This window comes from Leucoraja erinacea, chromosome 5 (assembly GCF_028641065.1).
Source record: "Leucoraja erinacea ecotype New England chromosome 5, Leri_hhj_1, whole genome shotgun sequence".
NCBI lineage: Eukaryota > Metazoa > Chordata > Chondrichthyes > Rajiformes > Rajidae > Leucoraja > Leucoraja erinaceus.
The window spans coordinates 64218235-64240319 of record NC_073381.1 but is presented as its reverse complement, the minus strand read 5'-3'; the positions used below and the strand labels follow the sequence as shown (position 1 = coordinate 64240319).

At 42.0% G+C, this 22085-nt stretch overlaps 1 protein-coding gene across 2 annotated transcripts in view; it reads left to right on the top strand.

The window, feature by feature from the left end:
* The window catches only part of LOC129697339 (trafficking protein particle complex subunit 3-like), a 31401-nt gene extending 11973 nt beyond the window's left edge, over positions 1-19428 (top strand). For both annotated transcript variants that reach the window (XM_055635790.1, XM_055635789.1), the window contains 4 exons: positions 1500-1597; positions 6308-6407; positions 12887-13069; positions 18566-19428. In XM_055635790.1, the coding sequence (XP_055491765.1) occupies positions 1500-1597; positions 6308-6407; positions 12887-13069; positions 18566-18691 (507 nt within the window). In that variant the 3' untranslated portion in view covers positions 18692-19428. The remainder of the gene's footprint in view (positions 1-1499; positions 1598-6307; positions 6408-12886; positions 13070-18565) is intronic.
* Positions 19429-22085: the final 2657 nt, after the last annotated feature.

Genomic DNA, 22085 nt, shown 5'->3' with positions numbered 1-22085 from the left:
TTTACTTACCTTTTTTTTCTCAACGAGCTTTACCTTCGATTACCTTCATTTGCCTTTGATTACCTACGATAGCATTATGACCTACTACGACCTACCTCGACTAAACCTATGAGTAAAAAAATATTGATTTTTCAATGGCAACCTTTCTTTACTCGCGGGCATTTTTCAGCATGTTGAAAAAAACACCGCGACCTAGCTGAGGTCTCGAGTACTCGGGGACTACAAGGAGAATTACAAAGACTTCCTAGGACCTCATGTCGACCATGCTGCGAGAATGAGTCGAGGGCAAACTCTTCTAAACTCGCGAATTAGGTCGCCGCAGTGGGACAGGCCCATAAACAATTTGAGCAAGGCTCCATACTTTAACCAATCACAAGATAACAGTGCAAATACTCTGCAACAAAATTAACAATACTTTCTATAACCAATCCTGATCATGCATTTGCAACCCAGCCCTGCTCTTTCTGCAAAACTCTCATACATATTAACAATAGAGAGGACATCTGGACATCACCCTGTGCTTGACTTCCTCCCAGGGTCCAGACAGTCTGGAGTCATAAGACTCATGGCTTTGCAGCTTCTCACAGAAAGAGGACAAGCAGGCTGCAAACGCAGAGATCCTCCAATTTGTGACATATTTATTTGGCCAATATTATCAACAGTGGAGCAGCTGGTAGAGGTGCTGCCTCGCAGCGCCAGAGACCTGGGTTCGATCCTGGCTTTGGGTGGTTTCTGTGAGGAGTTTGTACGGTCTCCCTGTGATGCATGGGTTTCATCCCGTTTCCTCCCATATCTGAAAATTGTACGGGTTTATAGATTAATTGGCCTCTGTAAATTGCCCCTAGTACAGGGGGAGTGAATGTGAAAGCAGGAACATTTAGAACAAGCGTAAATGGGTGATCGATGGTCGGCGTGGACTCCGTGGCCCAAAGGGCCTGTTTCCTTGCTGTATCTTTCAATTAATCAATCAACAAAGTAATTGCTTTGTTTTTTAATTGTTTTACTTTAGATTAACATTTTTGATGATTTGTAAATGATTTAATGTTTACGTGATTTCAATAGTAAAAGTAAAATCTTATTAATAACTATTTACAGTAATATTAACAGTTTCTAAATACCTTAACATGATAAGGAAAACGGAAAGTATATTCCCCCTGTAGATTTGCCTTTTACCAAAGCTGACCAAAGGCAAGCTGAGGGCAGTGGTGCTGGATTCATGCCGCCTGATGCCGAGTAGTTGCAGAAGCCAGGCAGCAACTTTCTGTACACCTCCTGGAACAGAATGCCTACCTGTACATTTATAACAAGTTAGTCTGGGTGTGGGAAGATGCCATGCGGCAAGTCCTGGCAATGGGCCATTTCCAGCACAGTTCAGTGTTTCAAAATGTATTGAGGAATTGACTGGTAAATGTGGCACAATCTAAATCATTTACAAAGATAATGAATCGATTGCTTCTACCAAAATGTCACTTTCCTAAAGTGCTCTCATTACTCTTCAGGGCATTGAACTTTTTGTACTCACATATGGAACTGTTGTAGCACAGCTGTGCAAAGACTATGAAAATGATGAGGATATCAATAAAGAGCTCGATAAAATGTGAGTAATATTTATAGCGCTGTCAGAAATGATTGGAGCAAGATTTTGGGTGGCACAGTGATGCAGCTGCTAGAGATGCTGCCTCGCAAGCCAGATACCCAAGTTCAAACTTTTACTTGTGTAGAGTTTGCATGTTCTCCGTCTGACCGTGTTGGTTTTCTCCCAGATTCTGAATAGTCTTAGTTAATTGCCTCTATAGGTTGTCAATAGTGTGTAGGGAGTGGATGTAAAAGTGGAATAACATAGAACTAGTGTGAATGGATGATTGATGGTTGGTGGGCCAAAGGGCCTGTTTCCACGCTGCATTTTTCAATTACAAAGTTAGATGAAGAATTGCCTGGGCTTGATGCCAGTATACATTATATTACATTAAGTGGCTTTCACTGCAACCGAGGTTGAGTGGTGCCATCTGCATTTAGCAGTTTTGCTCAAGGGTAAGCTGGGCGGATGAGCAGTCCTCTCCCAGGATGCCAGTATAGTTCCCATGTAAATATGCACTCCTTAAATGTCAAAGAAGAATGGCCAAGGAATTTCTCTATTCCCCTTCATCTCTTTATACTGATTATCTCCCTTCTCCAATCAGTCCTGATGCAGAGTCTCAACCTGAAACATCAATTATCCTTTTGTCTCCTTCATTATGACACCATACCTTACCAGGAGGGTTCTGCCTCAAAACGTCATCCATCCATTTCCCTCCACCGACACTGACCTTCAGGATTCCAGCATCTGCAGTCTGTTGTGTCTTCCTATCTTAACAGAAACGTTTGTGGGTGCAGTGGTCAAGTATGGTGAATTGGATAATACCTCCAGCATCCATCAGCTTAATTATGTTATCTCCTTCCCTAGCGAGCATCAAAAATCCAAAGGTGTCAATTAAGCAAGCATTTGACTCAAAGTTTCTCACAGCATGTTGCAACGAAATTTCACATGAGTCTGAGGAAGGGTTCTGACCCTTAACAATACCTGTTCCTTTTCTATAGAGATGCTGCCTGACCTGCTGAGTTGCTCCAGCACTTTGTGTTTATCTTCGGTATAAACTAGCACCTGCAGTACTTTCCTACATTTCAAAACTGCGCCTTATTTTTTTGGCATGGCACAAAGTTAATTCCTCATATATTCATTAACATATTTGTGTTAGATGTCGATGCTGGCTCTCTGAGCAACCCGTCAATTGCATTCCCCTACTAATTTAGCAGTAACCTTTTCACACCCACATGCCCATCAGCTCCATTCTGATACAGTGGTCAATTTAACCTACTGGCCAGCACGTCTGTGGCATGTGGGAGGAAACATGTACCCTCATTGAAACTCCACACAGAAAGCATCAAAGATTAAGATCAAATCTGAGTCCTTGGAGTTGTGAGGCAGCAACTGCATGCTGCAGCACTGTGTACCCAATATTTCAACATGCTAAGTTATCTTTATTGTATAGATAAGCTGGAGTAACTCAGCAGGACAGGCAGCATCTCTGGAGAGAAGGAATGCGGGACGTTACGGGTCGAGACCCTTCTGTGCTGTGAACACTTAAGATGTTATTTGCACACTGGAACTCCCACCATGGGCTGTCTAGGGAAGCTTAAATCTTGCAGGTAGTTCAAAATGCGTACATTATGAACCCTGAGTGATGAGGGGGAGATTCAGCAGAATGTGCTTTAATGGTTTTGGAAATCCTGAACATAGAATTTATTCTTATATTTGAGGATGCAGATCTATCCAGTTTTCACTCCAGTCAATCCACAAGACAAATGAGGATGCAGGTAGGTTGAGAATTTGTTTGTCAAACACTGTCCTATCCTCACAGCTTCTAATATCTTAGCATGAATTTTTTTCCAATTTTGTAAAGATATTTTTTCCTGAAATGTGTTCCAAGTTTACTTCTGACTAATTTCCATCTGTGCCCTCTGGATCTACTTTCCACGCAACTTGTCGATGGAATAATCTGTTAGCAATGTAGGGTCAATTATGGATGGTTCCATTGCAAGGCAGAGGTGCAGGTCCGAGAACGGACTACAACACCATTTGTTGTTTCTCAAAGCTGTGCTTCAACTAGACAGGACTTCTGACCACTAAATTAACCACTTACCAGTACATAACACGTTACGTTCTTGGATAGAGTACTCCTCGTGCGTTTTATGAGATATTTCTTTCAAACTGTACATTAACGTTTCTAAGAACCAGCAAAGACGTTTTGTAATAAGTTTGTGAGTAGCTCAAGGAAAATTATTATTCGATAATAAATCATTTGATTGCTTAACAAATTTATTATTGAGAATGCTTTATTTTTTAGTGAAATATTTTAACAACAATAATTATTTGACTCATTTTAAGGCATTTTAAACACATAGTTATAATTTTGTTTACAGTGACTCATAGATGAAAGCAAGCCACAAATTAAACCTTTTCATTTTACGTAGGATTTCCTGTGATGAAATAAATTTCCTGTAAGTCATTTATAAAACATCTGTATGATAATGTTAGATGGAAACATGCAAGACTGATTATCCTGGAAGTGGGAGATTATAGTTCCAGACTTCAGGGTTAAAGCCACAGTTAAGCTTATTTTCTGTTGTTGGCAATGATATGCGAGTCAAAGTATTTTGAGTGGCTAATTGGCACAACATAAAACAATCGTTGACGAAAGTGGAAAGTTGGCTGAGTCTCTGAGGAGAATAAGGCTGGGGTTTAGAAAGGGTAATTTCCTTGTTACAAGCTCCCTAAGCAGTGTTTGAATATACAGCTGAAATATTTTCTTCAGAAAAGGGGATTTCACATTTGTCTCCAAGAAGACAAGCCTTATAAAAAAAGGAATAAATTTTGTCCACTTAATTAGCAAATTCATTAACATTTTAAGAAGACATATTGGCAGGAAACTGCCAGCTTAGTCCAAGAACAGCAACTAATTGTGTAATGGAACTGTGATTTGATGATAATCGGTATATTCCCTCAGCATAGCCCTTCCCAACTTCATGCTGTGAATCTTTAAGTTGCTGCTTGTGCATGGCACACGCCAACAACTCAGTGGTGTCTGGTGAGAGGTTTCAAATTGCAGGGGATTCAAACCATATATGTAACAGACCTTGACAATGGTGTTGAGGTTTAGTGGAATGTGGTTTGTGAGCTTGGCAGACTTTAAATGTAACTCCACAACCTCAGCACCCAACCCATTCACCCCCACCATTTTAATAACTATATTAATTTGTTAAATTGTGAGCCACCCTGATTAAAATAGCAGAGGGGCATCAAATAGATTGATTTTTTTAGGACAAAAAAATATATAGTTTGCTGTTCCTCAATGTCTCATCATATAAACATTCAGAGATATGCTAGCTCTTGGAAATGTAAGGATAGAAATTCACATGACCTGATTATTGTTGAAGAAACAAAGAACTTCAGATGCTTGTTTACAAAAAAGGACACAAAAGTGGTGGAGTTAATTAGTAAGTCAGGCAGAATTTCTGGAGAACATAGATAGGCAACATTTCAGGTCAGGACCTTGCTTCTGACTAAAACAGGGCCTTCTTCAGATTAGTTTGGAGAAGGCTCGTGACCTCAAATATGGTTCCAAACATTTTCAGCCTGTTACAGTTGGGGATGGTATTGAAGATTCATGTTTTGCATTAGCATCTAAGGGCATGACTTGGCCTCCCCTAATTAAAAACTGAAGGAAATTGTAGATTATCCAAAATTGGGTGTTGGACGAGTGACAAGTAAACACGGAAGCTATGGGCAGATTGAAAGAAGAAGTGGAGATGTACCACTACACCATGAGTCTACGTGGGCAATCAGACTTCATTAAGTGTTTAGGAGGAGGTAACAGTCTGGGAATGGGAACAGAAAACTATTGGTGAAAATGCTCTGGTTTTGAGACACAGATAAGAATGGAATGTATTCCGAACACGCTACACAGAAAAGAAAGATATTTTGCTCAACCATGTCAAATGCTGAGAAATAGCAACTTTCTAAAGATTTTAGACATTGAGCTCCAAGAGGGCATAAAAGGAGGTGAACAGAGAGGAAACCATTCATTTTAAGACCAGGATTGGAGGTATCTCAATGACACTTTATTTAGGTACCAGAAGAAGATGGATGATACAGATAAGGAAAAAGGCGTAAAGCAGCAGAGGCAACTGAAAAGACACCAGGAGAGGATGGGTGAGACAGATAAGGAAACAATTCTAAAGCAGCAGAGGCAGCTGTAAAGACGCCTTAAGGCTTTTGTTGGGTCAATCACAGTAATTTAGGGGAAGACTGGCAGAAGTATTAGAGAGACATATAAATGAAATTTCCAGAAGTCACTAACACTGATCAAATACATTTTGAAGAACATTTTTTTTTTCTGAGGCTGGTACAGGGGGAGATGGGATCAGAAAATAAATGGAGTGTGATTGGAGAGGCATAGAAGCAAGTCATCAGAGTTGGTCTTGCCTCAAATTAAAACCACAGGAAATGTTTGCTTCTGCTTAGTAGGTTTGCCAAGTATTCATCAAGGTCTACAGTCAATATACAACAGACAGAGGCGATAGGTACATCATGAATGTCTTCTCAGTTCTTTCTGCCTTAACTCAGCTTTTCTTTCCATTTTCTCTCATTTACTGTTCCAGTATCCAAGCTGTTCATGTCATATCGCTTCCTGTGGGAGTGAGTTGTACATTTTGACCACTACTCACGCAAAGGAATATCTCATACTTGTTCTCTTCATTTTCTTTAAAGGGGACAAAATATAGGCTCAAGGCTGGTGGAAGATTTTCTTGCTCGCTCAAGCATCACGCAATGCCGTAATTTTCGTGAAACAGCAGATGTCATTGCAAAGGTAGCATTTTATTGCACTTAATAGAAGTCATTTTAACCTCAGACATGGATGGGTTGGGGCCTCGTGAAATGTTAAGACATTAAAAATCTCAGACCCATGCCCAGACAATCCTGATGTGGTCATTCAGTTTTAAGGAAAGCAGCAAAGCATGGCCAATATATGTCAAGAATTGAGAGCTTAATGTAAGTTTTATTTCGAAGTCTCGTGACGAGACTACGTGAAGAACCCGCCAGCCCGCATGTGCATCAATACGTCATCGCATGGCGCGAGATACAGATGTATTTGGAAATGCTCCATCAGAGCTTTAACGGTAAAGGTAAGGTTTTTTGCAGGAACGGTACTTCTAGTTTCAACGCGGGTTTGATTTCCGAAAATGGACAAACCAAGAAACAAGAAGAGATGTGAGATGTGCCGCTGAAAATTCAGCGGGGAATGACGGCAATGAGCGAGGTTGGTGGCCGTTGCTATCGAGCTCCGAGACTCTAACAGTGGGCTCGGAGATGCTGGCAGGCACGACCTGCACATCAACCTCCGCTAAAGCTCCGAATGGGAGCAGTTGGCCCACCCTGGTCTCAGAGTTGCTGGCAGGCAATACCTGCACAGTAACCTCCGTGAAAGCTCTGAAAAGGAGCAGCTTGTTGACCTGGGCTCGAAGATGCTGGCAGGTGTGGCCTGCACAACAACCTCCTCAAATCAGATGTTATTTGTAGGTACCTGCCCAGACTGGCTTCATAAACCTTAAGCAATTAAAGGGAAAGTTACTGCCATGTGTAGATGGTAAGCTCCTATGTTCACATTAGGCAGGGATTGGTGTTGGGTGGACTGATGTGACTGAAGGCTGATAAATCCCCAGGGCCTGGTGATCTGCACCCCAGGGTACTTCAGGAGGTGACTCTAGGAATTGTGGATGCATTGGTAATCATTTTCCAATGTTCCATAGATTCAGGATCAGTTCCTGTGGATTAGAGGGTATCTAATGTCATCCCACTTTGTAAGAAAGGAGAGAGAGAGAAAACAGGGAATTATAAACCAGTTAGCCTGACATATGTGGTGGAGAAGATGCTGGAGTCAATTATAAAAGATGAAATAGCGGCACATTTGGATAGCAGTAACAGGATCGGTCCAAGTCAGCATGGATTTACGAAGGGGAAATCGTGCTTAACTAATCTTCTGGAATTTTTTGAGGATGTAACTAGGAAAATTGACAAAGGATAGCCAGTGGTTGTAGTGTACCTGGACTTTCAGAAAGCCTTTGATAAGGTCCCACATAGGAGATTAGTGGGCAAAATTAGAACACATGGTATTGGGGGTAAGGTACTGACATGGATAGAAAATAGTCAAGGTACTGACATGGATAGAAAATAGAAAATGGCAGACAGGAAACAAAGAGTAGGGATTAACGGGTCCCTTTCAGAATGGCAGGCAGTGACGAGTGGGGTACCACAGCTAGTTACAATATACATTAATGATTCAGATGAAGAGATTAAGAGTAACATTAGCAAATTTGCAGATGACACAAAGCTGGGTGGTAGTGTGAACTGTGAGGAGAATACTATGAGGATGCAGGGTGACTTGGACAGGTTGGGTGAGTGGGAAGATGCATGGCAGATGCAGTTTAATGTGGATAAATGTGAGGTTATCCACTTTCGTGGCAAGAACAGGCAGGCAGATTATTAAGGGGAAGTACAACGAGATCTGGGTGTCCTTGTACATCAGTTACTGAAAGTAAGCATGCAGGTACAGCAGGCAGTGAAGAAAGCTAATGGCATGTTGTCCTTCATAACAAGAGGAGTTGAGTATAGGAGCAAAGAGGTCCTTCTGCAGTTTTACATGGCCCTGGTGAGATCACACCTGGAGTATTGTGTGCAGTTTTGGTCTCCAAATATGAGGAAGGACATTCTTACTATTGAAGAAATACAGCGTAGGTTCACGAGGCTAATTCCTGGGATGGTTGGACTGTCATATGTAGAAAGAATAGGCTTGTATACACTGGAATTTAGAAGGATGAAAAGGTATCTTATTAAAATGTATATGATTATTAAGGGATTGGACATGCTAGAGGCAGAATGTTGGGGGAGTGCAGAACCAGGGGCCACAGTTTAAGTGTAGGCCATTTAGAACGGAGATGAGGAAAAACTTTTTCACCCAGAAAGTTGTGATTGGTGGAATTCTCTGCCTCAGAAGGCAGTGGAGGCCAATTCTCTGGATGCTTTCAAGGGAGAGTTAGATAGAGCTCTTAAAGATAGCGGAGTCAAGGGATATGGGGAGAAGGCATGAACGGGGTACTGATTGTGGATGATCAGCCATGATCACAGTGAATGGCGGTGCTGGCTTGAAGGACCGAATGGCCTACTCCTGCACCTATTGTCTATTGTCTATTGTTTATTGCCTATTGCTTGTGAGCTATTGTGATCCATGGTCCCGTGCACTACCCTATGTCCCATCCATTTCTTTGGTACTTCAAACTAATCTACCTGTCATGGTATTCCCAGCCTGTCTGATCTCTATGTGCTGCCCCACACCTTGTCCCTGATTCTTGTCCCTTCTTCCCTTCTCTGCTCTTCCCCTAACATGCTTCCTAATAATCTTTCCGATATTCCTTAACTATTTCCTCTTCCTTTTCACCCATCTGATTTCTCCCTCTATTATGATCCTTCCAATCTCACACTGATATCTCTGGCCTAACAACTGTGCTTCAATCTCTCCACCCCACTGACCTTCCACTCTGACCTCCTCTCTCCAGCCTCTACCCCCACCTCCTATCAATCCCTCACATTGATCTCCCTACTCTTTGCCCACTAATTCTCAGTCCACCATAACCAACCTGATTTTTGATCCCCTCCTCGTCCTTTCCTGCATTACAGTCTATTCACAGTGCATTTGCCGTTCCACCAGCCTTTATGTTCTGTTTGGCTGTATCAGGTGCTTCCATTAAGTTGGACGAGCTTCCCAAATACGACACATTCTAGTCCTCCCTCCTCGAACCCCCTGACCAGTGACATTGGCCTGTTGTTTATATGCACATCCAAAAAACGCAAGATGTTATAAATCCTGATGTTATACATAGATCAGTTTAAATATTAATTGCTTCTGAATAGCATAAGTATTATTTCAGTCAATAAAGTACATTTGCATTAATAATAAAGCTGCAATTCCTGTACATTGACCATTGCGCAGAATGCCAAGTGGAAGTTCAGAAATGCTAATATCATTCCTTTCTTAGCTGACTGGCAAATCAGATCAGTAATGTTGTCCTAATACCTTATTGATTCCATCACAATTTTGCAACTCTCGACCCAAAATTTGATTTGGGATTCTAATGGGAGTTGTATCTGGTCTCTATCATTCCTTAGGGCCTTGTGAGAAGCAGAGTCGGTACTCATTCCTCCCAAGGTCAGTGGGGCCAGCAACTGGGCAAGTGGTATGGATTTGCTGAGTCAGGAATCCCTAGTCCCTTGATTTAGTCAATGTTCAATGCAAGAGATCCTATGCCAAAAGAGAAAAGGCATGCCACCCTTCCTGGACAATAATCTTCCCCACTAAGGTTAGGAAGCAGAAGTCACCCATTCGTCCCAACCCTTGCACAGTGGTGAATTGGCATCAGATTGTCTGCATATTTTAGCCAGAGACAGCCACAATAGCAGATCTCCACTTTCAGGGACAGTTTCTTCTCAGCTGTGATCAGGCAACTGAACCATCCTATCAACAAATAGTGAGTGGCCCTGAGCTACTATCTAACTCATTAGAGACCGTTGGACTGTCTTTAATCGGACTTTACTGGTCTTTATCTTGCACTAAATATAATCCCTTTATCATGTATCTGTAAACTGTGGATGGCTTGATTGTAATATTGTATAGTCTTTCTGCTGACTCGTTAGCACGCAACAAAAGTTTTTCACTGTACCTCGGTACATGTGACAATAAACTAAATTAAACTAAAAAGAGACCACCTGGCTCAACACATATGAAGTGCCTTCCTGATGGTCCACCAATCTCATTGACCTCAGTGATAGAAGATGCACATCTGCATAATCTCGGGGAGGGGACCACAGCTCCACAGACTCTCCATGTTTTGTCTTTGAATGTTCCGTCTCATTGCTTACCTTATGCAGGGATTGATTTACTGCTGGAACAAAGTCACCCCCTCCAGTGGTAATTTCTGAACTCCCCACAAGACCAGGCTCTGATGGGAGGATGGACAGCAAATGTTACAAAACCAAATAGCCAATTCTTTAAGCACATTAGAAGCAGAATCAAGCCAAATCAGCTTTTCAAGTTTGCCAGTCATAAAAGTAATGGGTGAATGGATCTTGGTCTCAACAACACTCTTCTTTTCTCTCCCCAATGCTTTTATCCTTTGTACTTCAAGCATCTATGGATTTCCAACTTGAATATGGCTCCACCTCCACTGTCCTCTGGGGAGAGACTTCCATGAATCATGAGCCTCTAATTAAAGATATTGTAGCGGCACCTAGTGGTTGGACATTGTAGCTGGACATTCAGAACCCTCGTCATTAGTCGGGATTGTCACGTGACCGGGGGTTTGTTCGCGGGCTTTTGAGAGCTAGTAGTTAGTGCTCCTCGCATCGACAGGAGCTTTAATCGTTAATTCTTGACTAGGTACGCAGCAGTTCGAGCATTTCTTATCGTTAATAAAGAATATTTCGCTCAACCTGCCTGGTCTCACTACAATATTCCTTCTTTTAAGGGCAATGCCGAACTTTGAAACCATGCCCCCGTGATCTTGCTCTGTTATCAGCTGTCAACACCATTTATGTTGTACGTCATCAAATGCCTTCTTGAAATGCATCCATGCTGTCATTTGCTTTTCTAAATGTTCTGCTATTTTGTTCCTTATAATATTTCCAGCATCTTCCCAATAGCAGATGTTCGGCTATCTGGCATTTAGTTTCCTGCGCTTTGACTTCCTGCTTTCTTTAATTATGATGTTATGGTTTCCAATCTTCTCCAGAATCCAAAGACTTTTGGTTGATTACAGCCACAATCTTTGCAGCCTCTTTCTTTGTCTTAGGATGCACACAATTAGGTCTAGAGAACTTGTCAACCTTTAGCTCCATTAATGTGCTGAATCCTCTTTTTTTTCCAAGTGATTATTTTGTGCTTTCCTCTCTTTGGTCCCTTGATTATGTGTAAACTGCAGTATTTTCTAGTTTTTCTACAGTGAACACCAATCCATTTATTAGTACCACATTAGTCTCCTCAGTTAGTTATCAATCTCCCAAATCCTTTCTTTTTCATTGTCATATACCTTTGTGGAGATGTATTAAATATTTTCCTAAATGTCTACCGCTGCTAATTTATCACCTTACACTTTAATCTATTTCCCAGTCCTACCCTATCCTTCTACCATTGGAAATTGAAGTTAGTACATAAGTTTCAGGCACAAGTTTCTCACCTCAAACTGAATTGAATATTCTAGTATGCTGTGATCACTCTTTCCAAGGGATCGCTTACGATGAAATCATTAATTAATCTTGTCTAATTACAGAAAACCTGTTAGTTCCTCAACATATTGCAAAAAGAACCATCAAGAATACGTGCTACAAACTCTTCTTCAATGCTATCCTCTCTATTTTGATTTGTCCACTCTATACGATAATTAAAATTTCCCATCACTATGACAGTATATTTTATTCAATATTCCATTTTTACTTAATTTATACTCTGCCCTGCAGCAAAGCTACTGTAACAAGTCTGAATTGACTCCCACTAGTGACTTCTTATTCTTTTTCTTATTTCCACCCAAATGGGTTTTACAAGGTGAGACAATATAAGTCCTCACCATTGAAGTGATCTCATCCTGTATTAAGAGAACTACTCCATCTTCAAGTTCTTTTTGTCCACAGTTCCTAAAAGTCAAACAGCCCTGAATATTCAGCTCACAGCCTTCGTCATCTGTAGGCAATGTTCCTGCAATGTCAAGGCTACCTGATCATTCCCATTTTTATTCTGTTTGTGCCATCTGCTGTGATGAATATTTAAAACAGTCAGATAAAGATCTTTTAATTTTGCTTTAACATTTCCCCCTGCCCTTTCTGCTGGTCCATTGTTATGATTGCACACCCTTCTTGACACATCCTGGTTTAATTATCCGTGATCATTACAATGGACTATTAACCTCCACATTCTCTGCTTTCCTAAGCTCCCCTTTGCTCGAACCCTATCTTCTACTAAGCCATTTTCCCTTGTGCTTCAACCCTTTGATCTCCAACCACGTGTCAAGTTCTCCAACAGCAGGAGGAAACTCCTTGCATCCATTTGGATCATAGAGGTCTCGCGTCCCATCCAATGGTCCCAATTCCAAAGCAATCTAAAGCCCTGTTGTATATACATCATCTCTCCAGCCACAGTAGAAAGTGCACATTGCAGGAGGGCTTTGCTCAAGGACATTTTTGATATTTATATTTTTTGGCTAGTGCCATAAAATAGACTAATATTTCTGTATTTTTGGTTATCAGATTGCTTTCAAGATGTATCTTGGGGTGACTGCGAGAGTGACTTTTTGGACTCTAGCCGGAGATGACTGCTCAATATTCTTGGAGAAGAATCCACTGATGGACTATGCGGAAGTACCCAACAAGCACTCCTCTCTGCTCTACTCCAATATGATTTGTGGGATCCTGAGAGGGGCACTGAAAATGGTACAAGCACCAAGGCAGCACAGAAAAGAGGAGTATATTTTACAAAAGTTTCATTGGTGCACACATAATTTGCAACATGGAATGTTCAAAACACTGACCAGTTTTTATAAGAGAATTAGATATATACTCAAAGAAGGAAAATTATAATGAGAGATTATTGTGGATTGCTGTAACAAAGGGTAGACTTAAATACATGTTGGCACAGAGGACCATGAATGAACTGTTTGTCCATGTAATGTGGGTTCAAATATAGTTCCAAAACAGAAGAAAGGGTTAACTATAAGGTTGGTGTCAGAGGACAGGAATATTGCAAATACAACATTCTTTATTAGAAAATGGGTAAATATAAATTCAACTGATGCCAGCTAGTTTAGATACCAGTGAAGTAGCAGGGGGACGAAATGTGTAGGAAAGAATTGCAGATGCTGGTTTAAACCAAAGATAGACACAAAAAGCTGGAGTAACTCAGCGGGACAGGCAGCATCAATGGAGAGAAGGAATGGGTGACGTTTCGGGCCAAGATCCTTCTTCAGACTGGTTAGAGATAAGGGAAACAAGAGATATAGACGATGATGTAGAGATAAAGAACAATGATTGAAAGATATGCAAAAAATTAACAATGAAAAAAGAAAGAGGCCATTGTTAGCTGTTTGTTGGGTGAAAACTGGAAGCTAGTGTGATTTGGGTGGGGGAAGGATAGAGAGAGAGGAAATGCCGGGGCTACCTGAAGTTAGAGAAATCAATACATACCACTGGGCTGTTAGCCACGCAAGCAAAATATGAGATACTGTTCCTCCAATTTGCATTTAGCCTCACTCTGACAATGGAGGAGACCTAGGACAGAAAGGTCTGTGTGGGAATGGGAAGAATTAAAGTGTTTAGCAACCAGGAGATCAGGTAGGTTCAGGAAATTGATGAGGTCAGAGTGATAAACACAGACTTCTGAACGTGCCTAAAGGGCCTGTCCCACGAGCATGCAACTGCATGCGGCAAACGCGACCAAACCAGAAGCGGGGGCCGCGCGGGGGTCGCGCGGAGGTCGAGTGATCCCCGTACAGGGCCGGTCCCACCAGCATGCGACTGCATGCGGCAAGCGCGACCAAACCAGAAGCGGGGGCCGCGCGGAGGTCGAGTGAGTGACGTGAAGTTCGAGCGAAGTTCGCACGTGACGTACGGCATCAAGACGCTGCGTATGCCCGTCGAGGCGCTGCGTACGGCCTCAATGTGGCTGGGGGCCGGCAGGCCATTGCCGCGGGGAATTATTGAACACTGTCAGTTTTCCGGAACCCCGCGCAATGTCGGGACCAGCTCCGCACAACCATACGGCTCCAGCGATCGAAGTGGGACCGACCCCGCGAGGCCGTACGGCTCAAGCGACCACGTTGGGTCGCGCTTGCCGCATGCAGTCGCATGCTTGTGGGACAGACCCTTTATTCAGCAAAGTTTTAAATCAAAACAATAAGGATCAATGGCAGTATGCATAAGAACCGGGCTTATTGACAAGAAGAAAGAGTCCTGATGAATAGTTTTGTTGGATTGCATATTAGTGGCTTCCTTTGAGTTGCAGCTGAGACCAGTTTTTTCTAATATATGACTTAGATATGGATGTATAGGGGATAACTTCAAAATTTGCAAATGCCATAAACCTTGCATTTGCAATCTATACATAACTAAAACTCTGATCTTGTTATCTTCCGGTTTGGCGGACTTTCTATTTGCGCATAAACGGTTTGCGATAGCGCTGCAAATTTTCACCAGTTAACTCACCGTTCTCCTGTGCTGCGATTACACCAAGTTTTGTTCCGATCGGTTGAATGTTGTAAATGTTAGAGAGATTTTAAAAATATTTAAAACGCTTGTGCGCCGATCGATCTCTTCTGCCAGTTGGCGTCGCGCAAATTAGTATCTTCCCCTGTCACTTCCCGGGACGGTCCACCCCATCCTGCGCCATCGCGTCTTTATTGGAGCTGAGGGTGGCCGGTGGAGGTTTCCAACCGGACTTTTGGAGGGACCCAAAGCAGCGCAGCCCAGCCCCAAGCAGCCCAGCCCCAACAACCCAGCACCAAGCAGCCCAGCCCCGCCTCAAGCAGCAGCCCAGCGTCGGAGACCTGACCCAGCCCAGCCCAGCGAGGGAGACCCAGCCCAGAGTTGGAGACCCAGCCCAGAGTTGGAGACCCAGCCCGGAGTCGGAGATATCACCGATGTCGCTAAACGAAAGCGGAGACTCTGATCCCAGCGGAGGAGAACTACCAGCGAACAGCGCCCACTGTGAGTCCTCATCGCACTGTCAATTCCAGCCACTAACCCTCTGGTCCCCCTCGCTGGCTCCTCCTCCCTCCCCCGTAATGCCCTCTCTCCCCCATGGCTCTTCCCCCATCTTTTCTCTGAGCTCACTCCACCCTCTCCCACAAACCCCCCACGCGCACCCCTCCCACACACACACACCACACACACACACACCCCCTCCCCCACACACCCACACACACCCACCCCCCCCCACCCCCACACCCCCCCCCACCCCCACCCCCACCCCCCCACCCCCCCCCCCCCCCCCCCCCACCCCCCCCCCCCCACACACCCCCCACCCCCCCCCCCCCCCCCATACCCCCCCTCTCCCCCCCCACCCTACTACACTTCCCTGTCCACACACAACCCTCCTCCCCCCCGCCACACACCCCATTTTCCACCCCCCTCCCACACATGAAGAAGAGGGGGAGGGAGTGCTCGGGGATGAGGGGAAATGAGCCGTGCCTGCGTAGTTAGTGGCTATGGGCGAGTGGTAGAATATTGCGTTGGGGGAACTGGTTATGTTGGGGGAACGGGTTAGTGGTTGATTATTGCGTTGGGGGATGGGTTGCGTTGGGGGACCAGGCCTCCCATATGACCAGGCCTCCCACTTAATCTAGTAAACAATAAAGAGGATAGTGAGATAGTGAAGATTGTAGATCAAAAAAGCTTTTCACTGTACCTCGGTACACACAGCAATAAACTAAATTAAATTGAACTAAACTAAATCACAAACTGGTGGAATGGATGGAATGTGGCAGATGAAATTTAACACAGAAAATCACAACGTCATTTAGTTGTAAGTGTGAGCAGATGGAACCTAAAGAGTTCAGTTCCTAAGAGCCTGCAGGAGCTGAGAAACTAGGGTGTATATGTGCACAAATTATGATGAAAATGATGTTGAAAACTGTACTTCATAACGAGAGATAGAGTAAAAAGCTAAGAAAGTTATGATAAACAGCAAAACAATGGGCCACAGCTAATTGTCACACTTTAAGAAAGATATGAAGGTCTGGCAGAGGTTTTAGGTAAGATTTATTGCAATCATTCCAGGATGTAAGTTCTAAACTACAGATTTATAGATAACTGGGAAAGTAATTCAAGGTGAGAAGAGTAAAAACTCCCTTCGTGCAGCAAAATTGTAGATTTAGAATGTCTTGCCTGACATTATGATGGAAATAAATTGGATAAAGATTTTCAAAAGGGAACTAGAACTTGAAACTTGAAAGAACCCAGAACCAGCAATTCTGGGTAGGACACTTGTAGAGCATTAGACTTTATCTGAGGGTCCAGGGTTCAAGTCCCCGTTCAGGTGCTGGTTTTCAGTCTCAAAGTTTATGCCATATTTCAATGCTCATTAAACGTTTATGGTTTCCTCCAGGTGCTCTGGGTTTCCTCCCATATCTGCAAAACAGGTGGAAATGTAGGTCAAATTGGCCTCTCCAAATCGTCCCGAGTGCGTAGATAGTAGATGTGAAAATGGAATACATAGAACGAGTGTGAATGGTGCGTGAATTTGGTGGGTTGTATCTTACAATTCAATCAAGAGAGAGTGGGAGTAGTTCCGTTCCTCTTGCCAAGAGCCACCTTAAAGGCAACTGGCCTCCTTCTAAGCTACTAGCATTGTTTGATTGCATGCCAAGTTGGATAAAATACTACATTTTATGTCATTGAGTAAATGATGAGAATTTTCCTTGACTCTTTGCCCACATTTCCGAGAAACTCAGTGCAATAAGTGCCCAAAACTTAAATGAGTCATAGTTCAAACTCAAAATAAAATTCCATCTCATTTACCTTACTTTAAAAGTATGGAGGAAATTAGTGGGTTACTGTATGGGTTTTTTTTCTAAACATTTCCCCATCTAAGTGATTCATCATTATCAAGCTCAAACAATTTAATTCCTTCTGTCATGTTTTCTGGAGAGAATATTTGAGGGATAGCTAAGATTCACAGATTGCAGTGAAATTCAATGATATGTCATTCATAGTGCAAGGGGAAAATCCCACATCCTACATCTGGGACCATTTATGTTCACTTAGTCACCAATCATAACAAAGATTGTACAGTCTGCTCTTCTGAACTGCACAAAAATGTAAAGAAAGAAAGGACAATGAACCCAATTTCTACAGACCCTGGGGATATGACTGGCCGTTAATCCAAGGAATAGGAATCACTTAAATAAAATATAGAGATGCATAGGCATTACAGATGCTTCAAGATGAAAACATGAACAATACATCTTTACTCTCCTGGGGAATACACTGAAGTGTTTATTAGGTCACAGATATAAGTTACCAAATGCCGGCAGTCCTGCAATCTGCAAATATTGAATGAAGAACCCTGGTCTCTTTAACCATTAGTGACTGCCAGATCTTTTATTTTACTCAGGTAATGATTAAATTATAGAATCCTATTCTAATGATCTGCTCTTGGATAAATTCAAAATGCCAGTATTTGCATTTTTTTGTTGTTGTATTATTTTTATTTTTTTGCATTGTACCTGATTTGGCTTTGAATTCACCCAGTCTGGTTTACCTTTCTTCCTGTGTATTTCCACATTTTACTTCTCAGTCCTTAAATCTCAATGCTTCTTTACTCTCACACAATGCTACTTCTCATTGCCCTTGGCTCATACTTCCATCAATTTACAAAGCAAAAGAGATATGCTGGAAAATAATTGGCAGGGCATGTGCTGAACTAATCACTCTAGCAACGTCCCACCCTTTGTGTTGTGTTATTCAGTGTGAGATGCTATTAGGTCTGATATTAGGGCTATTAGGGGGGGCACGGTGGCACAGTGGTAGAGTTGCTGCCTTATAGAGCCAGAGTTTGTATGGGTGTTCTCCGGGATCTCCAGTTTCCTCCCACACTCCAAAGATGAACAGGTTTGTAGGCTAATTGGCTTGGTAAAAATTGTAAATTATCCCTTGTGTGTGTAGGATGGTGTTAGTGTGCTGGGATTGCTGGTCAGCGCATACTTGGTGGGCCGAAGGGCCTGTTTCTATGCTGTATCTCTGAACTTAACTAAACTGATGTGTTGCAGCTAAAGTTCCCAAGTGCTCCTGTAACTTTGGCAGAAATCATTATTATATGAACAGTACAAGTTTTTGCTGAAGGTCCTGCAGCAAAATGGGAGAATTTTCCTGAAGCATCTCATCATCACACGAAAAGCACAACAATCCCTGAGAGCAGTATTTCTGTATTCCCAGGTTCGTCTGCAGGTCGATGTCCAACTTCTTCAGGACACAGGGAAAGATAACAAGATAACTGAAATAAGAATGAGGCTCCTGAGAAGACGCAAAGTGGCTCTTGCTGTTGAGAAACAGAATGAATAATACTTCAAAGAGCCAAGCTCTTTCAGATATTTGTCGCTGCACTCATTTTGTAATTTGAAATAGATAACTGTTGAAGGAAGGTTATAACTGCAATGGATGAAGAATAATAACCATTATATCCTGGTGATTCCTAATTTATGATGTAAATAACACTGAAAAATGTTAGATATTAAAAACTTGAGCCATTAATGCTGCATGAATTAAAGCATAATTATTATTAATAGTGTAACCAACAAATCATTATTAATTTGAAATAAATGTTAGTGTGCTTTAATATGATTGTAGGATAACAGTATTAACTGAATACCAACAGAATGTACAGTCCAATTAATTTATAGTACTAATATTAAAATGATAGAACTGTAATGCATAGGACTATAATATAAATACAAAAACACTTAAAATGTTATTACTATTTATACTTAATAATTAATAAATGAATCAACTTTAACCAAAAACCATTGTTAATTGTTTTTGCTCAGGGAAGTGGGACTTGACCTTACAGGTGGGTTCCCCTCCCCTTCTAGCTGCCATTGCACCTCAAGGTCCATTGATGGACCTTGAAATTGGATACATCCCGATGGACCAGTGATGTGATGTTGAGCAGTTAACGGCTTGCCCCTCCCGTACATTGTCTCAGTGAGGTTGACCTTGAGAAGGTTGTGCTTTGAGAGTTGGACAATGTGGAGCTGTCTGGCACTTGGTCTTCCTTTGCTGTGGAGTTAGGAGCAACTACACTGAACTTTCTGTCTCCATATTCAAAGACATTTGGTGGCAGCTTAGAAAACATAGAAACATAGAAAAATAAGTGCAGGGGTATGCCATTCAGCCTTTCGAGCCAACACCACAATTCAATATGATCATGGCTGATCATCTAAAATCAGTAACCTGTTGCTGCTTTTTCCTCGTATCCCTTGATTCCTTTAGCCCTAAGAGCTAAATCTAATTCTCTTGAAACCATCCAATGAATCCCATCCGCCTCTCCCTTCTGTGGCAGAGAATTCCACAGATTCACAACTCTCTGGCTGAAAATGTTTTTCCTCATCTCAGTCCTAAATGGCCTACCCCTTATTCTTAAACTGTGACCCCTGGTTCTGGACTCCCCCAACATCTGAATCATTTTCCCTGCATCTAGCCTATCTAATCATTTAAGAATGTTTCTATAAGATTCCCTCTCATCCTAAATTCCAGTGAATATAAGCCCAGTCTACCAATTCTTTCATCATATGTCATCAGCAGCTTCCAGTGTTCTCATCAGGATTGATGGTTTGGCTGCAGGCAAACCAAAGTTCCAGTCTGCTGTTACAAACTGCTACTGATTGTATACATCCACATTCTCTTGCAATGGATTCAGGAGACTGGCTGCACTGATCTTCTATATCCAGGAGACATCCCAGCAAGCAGTGTAGGCTGTAAGCAACCATTAGGCATCAAGACAGATATCCTAACCCCCTTTTCCCAATGTGCTTTCAAGCATTTAATAGTATCAACTATAAATATGTGAGTCACTTTTTTAAGGGACAGTTTGATGCTAACTATCTTAAGGTCTCTGATCAGATATAAATAATTTTAAAGTTAAGAAACTGACCAACAAAAACACAACCCTTAGAATATTAGAAATTAATTAAAGATATTAAGATAAAATAAATTAAAAATCTTACCTGCACCTACTATTTTACTCAGAGTTGGCTAATGAATATGATTGCATTATCTGCACCAAAATGGCTGACATATAGTAGAAGGACAAGATGTACATTTGTTCTGCAACACTGGACTCGGTGTAATGGCGGCTGACCATCATCTTGTCTCCAGTTACAGCTTTTCATTATGCAGATATAAATATCAGAGAGCTGTTAAACAAAGAGGATATCTAAAGATGAACATGATCCATCTTGTTTCTTTGAACAATGAGCACCAGCAAAATCTAATTTTGCGATCAACAAATGTTAAACACTCTACTTCCATTGTCAAGAGACCTATCGCCTGCCTCATATGCAGGTAGAGAGCAAAACACATCGCCTTTGTCAAACTTATAGGTTCATCCATACACGATGATGAGGAAGGGGGAAATGGGCCTCAGAGTTGGAAGGTAATGAGGATAATGGAGAATGATCCATTGTTTGTGTAGGGAAAGAAGGAGTAAACTGAGGGACATTTCAAATTTTTAGTTTATGCTCAAATAAACAACCACTGGATTTCTTTCAAATTCAAGGGAGAAAACAGAGAGTCATTCTTCAATTTAATTACTTACAGCAAGTTGCTCGTTAAGTACTTAAGATCAGCATGGCACTATTATTCAGAACAATTACTGTGTTATCTTCTGCATTGACTCATTGAATGTTGGCAGAGCATTTGCTCGAGTACAATATTAAACCATTCTGGTCAATTAACCATGAAATATTTTTTTACATGCAAATTCTGAATGGACCATTGTTTTAATCAAAGCTCCTCTAGGTTCGTTGCTGGTATTTATCAAAGTGAACGACAAGAAAGAACGAGAAGAAATGCTGAAAACATGAAATTAAAGCAGAATTTATGTGGTCAGTTACTCAGTTCCTGTGAAGACTCGCATAGGTTAGTGTGTTTAATGGGATTTTATCAGTTAAGCCGATGCAAAAACAAAATAAACTGCAGATGCCGTAAATCTGAAATAAGACAGTGCTGGATCTCTACCAGTCAGGCAACATATGTGGAGACCTAAACAGATCATGTTCCTCAGAATTGAGAACATTTAGAAGTAAAATCTGCTTTAAATTGCAGAGATGGGAAACATAGAAACATAGAAAATAGGTGCAGGAGTAGGCCATTCAGCCCTTTGAGCCTGCACCGCTATTCGATATGATCATGGCTGATCATCCAACTGAGTATCCCATCGCTGCCTTCTCTCCATACCGCCTGATCCCTTTAGCCACAAGGGCCACATCTAACTCCCTCTTACATATAGCCAATGAACTCTGTGTAAAAAATGATCTTCTCATCTCGGTCCTAAAAGACTTCCCTCTTATCCTTAAACTGTGACCCTTAGTTCTGTACCCTGGACCCCCCCCCCCCAACATCAGGAATAATCTTCCTGCATCTAGCCTGTCCAACCCCTTAAGAATTTTATAAGTTTCTATAAGATCCCCCCTCAATCTTCTAAACTCTAGCGTGTACAAGCCGAGTCTATCCAGTCTTTCTTCATATGAAAGTCCTGCCATCCCAGGAATCAGTCTGGTGAACCTTCTCTATACTCCCTCTATGGCAAGAATGTATTTCCACAGATTAGGAGACCAAAACTGTACGCAATACTCCAGGTGTGGTCTCACCAAGACCCTGTACAACTGCAGTAGAACCTACCTGCTCTTATACTCAAATCCTTTTGCTATGAATGCTAACATACCATTTGCTTTCTTCA